The sequence below is a fragment of the Xyrauchen texanus genome, chromosome 32 (genome assembly GCF_025860055.1).
Source record: "Xyrauchen texanus isolate HMW12.3.18 chromosome 32, RBS_HiC_50CHRs, whole genome shotgun sequence".
NCBI classification, from domain to species: domain Eukaryota; kingdom Metazoa; phylum Chordata; class Actinopteri; order Cypriniformes; family Catostomidae; genus Xyrauchen; species Xyrauchen texanus.
This window is the reverse complement of record NC_068307.1, coordinates 29793781-29801730: the sequence shown is the minus strand read 5'-3', so window position 1 is coordinate 29801730 and position 7950 is coordinate 29793781. Positions and strand designations below refer to the sequence as shown.

Below are 7950 nucleotides of genomic sequence, written 5' to 3'. Positions count from 1 at the left end.
GTGTGTGTGTGAATCTATCTGTCTGAATGTGTGTGTGAGTATATATATTAGGGTGACCATATTTTGATTACCAAAAACCAGGACACTCGGCCCGGCAATGAGATACTCAGCCATAGTAGGATAGTATTTTGTAATAACAATTTTCTATCCATACAGAGGCATAGCCTACTTTAAATGTATTGAAATTAACAAGGCATCTTTGAGTTAAATTTGAGTATCTCATTGCCGGGCCGAGTGTCCTGGTTTTTGGTAATCAAAATATGGTCACCCTAATATATATATATATATGTGTGTGTGTATGTATGTCTGAATGTGTGTGTGTGTGTATATCTGTCTGAATTTGTGTGTGAGTGTATATGTGTGTGTGTGTATCTGTCTGTCATATCAATACACTGCATTACACACTTGCTGAAACACTCTTAGCGGTTCGAAACACATTTTTGTCATCATATGTGCGAGCTGACTGAGCTGGACAATTCTTGTAAATATATAATGGTACATTAATATGCTAAAGATTCAGTACAATTGTTTTTATGTCCCATGGTATGTTATTGTCCTCCTCTCAGATTGTCTCTTTATCTAGTGAATTGTCTACCTAGGCAGCATCTTTTGGATTATACACCTGTCACTCCCAAAATGTTCTGATATGGTGCATGAAGTGTGAATTGTTGTCAGTATGGCGTGTGTATGTGGTTTCAGACAGAATGAGAATGAGACCGCACACAGGGTGGAGTGTAATGTGTGTGTTTGTTGTGTTGTTGATCAGGTGGAGGTGATCAGAACCTCTTCACGGCGCTGTACAGCTCACTGACCCAACAGCTGCCTAGAGAACCCATGGAGTGGAGGAGGTAACGGCCGTCCGTATCGGTTTTTAATGCATATTGCATGTTGTGCCTCGTGTACGTGGACTTCAGCATAAAGTCTGATCCACATTGCAGCTTATTCTGGTTAAGAACCGCCCTCTTAGACTTCAGGCTGGGCGATATGGCCAAAATTGTTATCACGATAATCTTTTTCATATTGTTCGATATCGATATTTATCACGATATACATTTACAACATCGCACTTTCTTTTTTGTTTCAAAGTTGATGGAAGAAATGAAGAAAAAAATGTATTCTAAACTGTCAAAATAGTCTCTACAAAACTGCACAGGGGGTCCCAGAGACGGCCAAAGCAGCGGGGTCTGCGGGATCTTTCACCAATTTTACCGTGTTTTACCGTTTATCAATTGAAAATGAATGTTAAAGATCATCTGTTTGTTCTGAAGCAGCAGTCCAGTGTTTGTTGGAATATTATTACATTAAAATGAAATATTTTGTATATTTCTTTAGATTCAGATACTCAAGTATGGGGGCGTAGAAGCCCTTGTGACAGTGGCATGATGCTGAATGTGGGTTCAGGGGTGTCCCGAGAGAACATTTAGAAAACATTTGTATATTTTCATTAAAGCGAGAGACTCGTCGGCCAACTAGTAATTTTAGTCTTTTCTTTTCCATTCCAGACATCAAATTAATTTTCACCAAATTAGAACCGAAATCGATTAGTTTATTATTAAAGGCTCGTAACATGCTGATTAATAAAGATACATTTAGAAGGGAAAAACCTTTTGGTCTAAAAGCTGCTTTGAAAGCACGTTAACTCATGCAGCATTTCATGTCTACACACATGCAGGGAAAGAGGCGAGGCGTGCGGAGCGGGACGGGGCAGAAATGATGCATGTTTGGTGCTAGAGAACAATATTCAAGATTACAGCGCAGAAAGATCAGAGCTGTTGTCCACATCACTGTTGCTCTGTCGCGCTCTTCACTAGAGACGATGAGCAGACGCAACCGTTGTCATGAAGTCTTGCGGTACGGATGGAATCAATCCGACGTAGTCTAATCATTATCAAGGCAGCTAGCATTAGCAAGTTCATCCAGTCTGACCCTACGTTACCACTGGCGCATTGTGAGCGAAGCTGAGAACGTTTTCAATTCATTCCTATGAAAGTCGAGCGTCACGCTCGCAAGGTGGATCGTAGGATTGGTAGCGGTGGAGCGAGCTCTCTCCTAGCGCTGTGAGCGCTTTTGAGCGGATTTCATCTGCCCCAGTGGAAACGCAGCCTGAGAAAACCGAACCGCTTGTGTTTTAGCGACACACCGTAAATGTAGAAAATTCCTCAAAAGGTTACCGTGGATTTTCTTTATCGTGATAAATATCGATATCGTTGTATCGCCCGGCCCTACTTGGACTGGAAGAGACTGTCTGACACTGTCTGTAAAAATCTCAAGAACGATTCTTAAATCCCAAGATTGATGTTTTACTCTATGCGCAACCCTCCACACCAATGATCATCACACTGAGGCCCGAAGTACTCCATGATCCACAACATGAAGTTTTATATCATCTATTGATGTTATTACTGATAAATCGGCTGAAATATTTTCCCATTTAGCCGAATAGTTTCTGATTCCGGGAATGGTCTGCTTGCACGTGAAGGACCGTCTGAGACATGTTTAATGACAAATCACCGTTTGATTGTGCCGTCGTGTTACTACAGTAATAAACCGCCGCACAACGACGTCTCCGTTAATCTGTCCTGTGTATCAGAGCTGTGACAGACACATGTGAGCTCATGAAGCTTCTCAACAGGTCCTTGTAACTCTATGCACTCTTGTTACTTCCTTCTTCCTCTTGCATTACAATTTCTTTATGTGCAAACAGTCAATAAAAGAAAGGGAAGACTAAACAAAAACAGGAAACACCGCAGTCTACCAGCGAAAACACAAGCATTAAGTCTAAAGTTAGAGTAAATTTAATGCTAAATAGAAGTTAATACATTAACCAATTATTCAATTTACTATTTACTAAAATGATCATTTACTATTATTTTATAATGTGTTACATATCAGCATTATATGGGCCATCCTGCTCTCTGAATATCAACATCAGCCATTCCAAAACTCAACCTCTACCTGAATGTACTAAAATCCCCAAAACTAAAAGTATAATAAAAGGAAAATAATTAACATTTTAAGTGATTCATTTAATTGAGACATATCACAAAGAAAAAACCACAACATATATATATATATATATATATATATATACATTGAATCACATTTAACCCCCAGTATTACCCCTCCGCCGAGCTTTTAAGTATATTTGTGTGTTTAAACACTATTGAAGTGAAACAGTCGTGTCATAGAGGACAATAGCTGATACAATGTGTCTGATCAGAAGGTAAAAGCATCATCATGTTACTTTTTGTAAAATAAATGGAAAGTAATGGAGATCTGTTGCGTTTTTAAGAGTTCTGTATACCGTATATATCACTGTTCTTGTGCTCCCTAGGCAGTAAACACATTTTTTGTTACATTATTATTTGTGTACAAAAATAATAATCAAATGATGCAGAAGAGCGTGATAACCTGCATTTATCCACATCCAGCTGCTGGCGTGTTAAAAATGATTCCGGTGTCTGATTCACAGCAGTTGAGTGATGCTTACAGTCCAGATCATTTGCACCGTGCAAATTGCGTTCAGCACAGATTTTGTGGGCACTTTTGCACCATTGCCTGATCTGCAGAAATCCTTTAGGGCAGCGGGCACAACAGCGCATGCAGTTAAACAACGCTTATAATAGGTGCAACTCATTCTTAGTGAATTCACCCCTGAATAACTTTCAAAGATTTGATGTAATGAACGGCCCCTTAAATGTTGGAATTGATTCGGTGCGCCCCCTTTTGTGTCTGCGCTATGTGCTGCATGGATTGCATATATGGGTTTTGAACTCCTGTATAGGCGTTGTGCAAGTCCAGTGCAGATGAATGAGAAACAAGTGAGTAAAACGTCACAACAAATGAGCTTTGCGGCAAACTTGTTGCTAGTTGTCCATTTTTGCCAAAGGTTTGCTGGAGGTTCACCACTACCAGCAAAGAGCTGCAAACTTCTGGCAAACATTTGTGGCGAATCAAAAACTCATTTGCGTGTAAAAATAACAAGCGGCAAATTTGTGGCTAGTTTTGATTTTTTTGTAAGCAGTGAAAATGAAACTCTTCAAAAACGCTCTCCGAAGTGGATACATTTGAAAACGCTGTCTTAACGCTGTCTTAACGCTGTCTTAACGCTGTCTTAACGTTGTAGTGTGGACTGGGAAAACTGAGATATTCTAAAATTATGACGTATTTGTTGTCATGTGATGCAGTCATGTGATCTATGCAATCAAGATGGCGGCCCACATTGTAGTGGCGTTATTGTGCCTGTTATTCATCTTGATAGCGTTTTTAAAGCTCAATGTTACTTGAAATTGCATTCCTGCAAAGGCGACGGGAACTTTACTCGGAATTGCTGTCCGGTGACGAAATGTGGACAATTGCGTTTCAGATAATTAATGGGAATGACGCAAGGCAGCGCTTCTTACATTTTAATCGAGGGAATTTAAGGGGGCTTTCACACTTGGTTCGATTGCCTGTTCCGAACCCGAGTTCGATTGCTCCCCCCCTGCCCCCTATGGACTGTGTTCACATTATATATTTGTATCCGAACCGCGGTACGCTTGCGTCATCAAGCTGCAGCTGGTGCGTAATCGTGTTGCTTGATAACCTCGAAATGAAAAGGCGTCAAAATTCAATGAATAGACTTGCTCGGATCACATTTGTTCTTCTTTTTTTTAACCTTTGGTTTTGTTTTCAACATCAAGATACAGAAACACACTTGCGCCTGTCTGCCACAAAAATACTGAAATCGTTCAAAGGACAGCGGGCTGTCCGCCGAAGACAATTTTTGGCGAAGGCAAGCAGAAATCATCTCTCTGCTTGCAGTGCGTAGTGCGTCAATCCCGCTTCGTCAAGGTAAGTGTATACACACACACACACACACACGCACACACACACGCACGCATCAAAGTAAACTCTTTCCGCTCATTTTGAAAGTGACGCGTGTGAGACTGACGACCACATTATACGTCATCAATAGCGGTTCACTTCCGCGGTTTGGTTCGATTGCGTTCATATCAGCAGCGAACCGTACTGGAGTTCACATGAACCGTACCCCAGACCACCTTTTTAAGCGGACCCGAGTACGGTTCGCGGGTGCGCACACGAGTTCGGAAGACAGCGTTCACATCATCCAAACGAACCGAACTCTGACGTCATTCGAACCGGGGTGCGCACCAAAAGTGCTAGTGTGAAAGCCCCCTAAGTGTTTTCGTACATTACACTGTGGATGAGCAACTTTTGGAAAACGTTTTAAACGGCAGTGAGGATGAAGAGCGTTTCGAAAACGGCGTTTTCAAATTTTTACGGATTAATGTGGACGTAGCGTTACTCGTGCTGTACATCCCATGATACCTCTGAAAAATGCCTACATTAAAAATATGAAGAAACTCCAGACACGTCAAGTATTCAGGAGTGATATGACACGCTCTAGAAGGGGCGGGGTTAAGACTGCCTAAAAACTTTTGACTATTGGTTGTGGCTCACAAACGTCAGAAGGGAAGCGTCAGTCATGTGACATTTTGATTAAAGATTACAAGGTCAAAAAAATAAAATGCATGGATGAAAACAATCGTTCAATTTTAGAGTTTTAAGTAAACATTTTTAATCTTAAACATTTGCAGTTTTATTCCCCCTACTATTGTAACCTGGTTTTCACCATGAATATAGCCATAGAAGCTGGCATGGCAATAAGAAACGAACAAACAAACAAACAATTATTCACAATAAGACCAGTAACATGCATTACGAAAATAATAGGGTCAATTTTGTTTAAATAGGGTCTTTTGATTAATCTGTGAAACACAATATGCAGCTGTATGCCATAAGAATCATTCTGCATGTAAAACTCCATTTGTGTGGAGAGGTCAGAGGTCATCTGCTGCTGTTGTTTTTATATGCTGCTATTGTTTTTAATTAATAAGTTATCTTAAACATGGACATGTGCACATAGACACAACTTTAGAGCACAGATATTAAATCAAAAGGAATTTTTAGACAAAGGGGCCAAACTACAGAAAGTCTAATGACAATGGACCCTTTTCGCAGACTGTGATGAATTATTTCCTGATTTGTTTAGGAAAAAAGCCACCTTGAGCATCGCGCGCTCTGTTTGTAGCAGATGACAGCTAGCAGAGCGCTAATTCACTGTGTTGCGCACAGCACATACAGACTACACATTTATTCAATGAAATGGCAGCCTTTTGCGGTTTAATGTATGTGTATCTCAGCGAGTATTGCCGCTGACTATCACACCTGGAGTCACGAGTTTGAATCCAGGGCGTGCAACTCCAGCCAGGTCTCCTTAGCAACCAAACTGTCCCGGTTGCTAGGGAGGGTAGAGTCACATGGGGTAACCTCCTCGTGGTGGTGATTAGTGGTTCTCTCAATGGGGCGTGTGCTGAGTTGTGTGTGGATCGTGGAGAGTAGCATGAACCTCCACATGCCGTGAGTCTCCGCGGTGTCGTGCACAACAAGTCACGTGATCAGATGCGCCGATTGACGGTCTCAGAAGCGAAGGCAACTGGAGACTCGTCCTCCGCCACCCGGATTGAGTAGTGGGAATTGGGCATTCCAAATTGGGAGAAAAGGGGATAGAATAATCATAATAAAAATAATCACATTGGGTCACATAGCAACCGGCTATTCTAGAATTGAGAAGCTATTGTCAAAAATGCACATAAACGGAAAGGGCATCAAAATAAAAGTGTCCCCCAAAATAAAAGCTCAATTTATATGGAAAAAAAGTATGACATAAATAGATCACTACTGTAGTTCTGTAATATGCACAGTCCACTGCACCACAGAGCCACAACACTGACAGTCACCAAGCAGAGAGCAATCACAAACAGACATCGTACTCACCATAATCAACTTCATATTCACTTTACAACAAAATGAAACTTTACAACAAAATAAAAATAAAAATAAAACTTTACAACAAAATGAAAAAGACAGTTTGATTGGCGAAAAGCCCAGGAATAGTAAGCATAATGCAAAGAGCTCCATAACAACAGAAGTTTTAAATGATTTGTGGAGGTGGTGATTCAAACCCACAACCTCAGAACTTTGCCCAGACACTGTGCCACTCAGTTGACATGTCAGGCTGATGGTAAAGACACATGGCAAGGTTTGAGTCAGCACACAAGTGTGAACTATAGGCGGTGCGGTCTCAAAACGGCTCCGGTATCCTCTGTTCATGATGTAGATGATGCATTCCAATCTTCTTTGAAATCTGACTATGCTTTTAAAAGATACATCACTCTTTAATGAAATTAAATATGGAATATTGAAGCTGGAATTATGCAGGGAAGTACAGCCTACATTGCATAAGCACAACATGATCACTCAGTTGACACATCTCAGCTATTGCAAAGAGACTTGCTGAGTTTAGAGTCCGCACACAAGTGTGGATTATGCTTGGGTATCCTCAGGACATGATGTAGATGATGCATTCCAATTTTAAAAGATAGATAATGTTTTAAAATAATTAAATATGGCACAAAGACAGTTAGGCTGAAATGGGAAAAATGCCCCAATATCGTTGAAATCCTCATGACCCAAGGAGTCCCAAGACACCACCTCATTATTTTATGACATACAGTTCAAAAGTTACGGCAAAAATAGCAATTTTTCACAACTTTTGACCCTTAGGTGGCGCTTTCTCCAAACTTGGCATGTACCCCCAGAACATGGTTCTAATATTTACATTTATGCATTTGGCAGACGCTTTTATCCAAAGTGACTTACAGAGCACTTATTACAGGGACAATCCCCCCGGAGCAACCTGGAGTTAAGTGCCTTACACAAGGACACAATGGTGGTGACTGTGGGGATCGAACCAGCAACCTCCTGATTACCAGTTATGTGCTTTATCCCACTACGCCACCACCACTCACGCTCTAATGAAGCACACCAAGTTTTGTTTCAATAGGACAAAGCTTTGCTGAGATACAGCCTCAAATCCATTTTCTC

At 40.9% G+C, this 7950-nt stretch overlaps 1 protein-coding gene across 1 annotated transcript in view; it reads left to right on the top strand.

The window, feature by feature from the left end:
• The window catches only part of LOC127626101 (trafficking protein particle complex subunit 10-like), a 54571-nt gene that overhangs the window by 15496 nt on the left and 31125 nt on the right, over positions 1-7950 (top strand). The window contains 1 exon segment of the mRNA XM_052101658.1: positions 767-848. Coding sequence (XP_051957618.1) covers positions 767-848 — 82 coding nt within the window.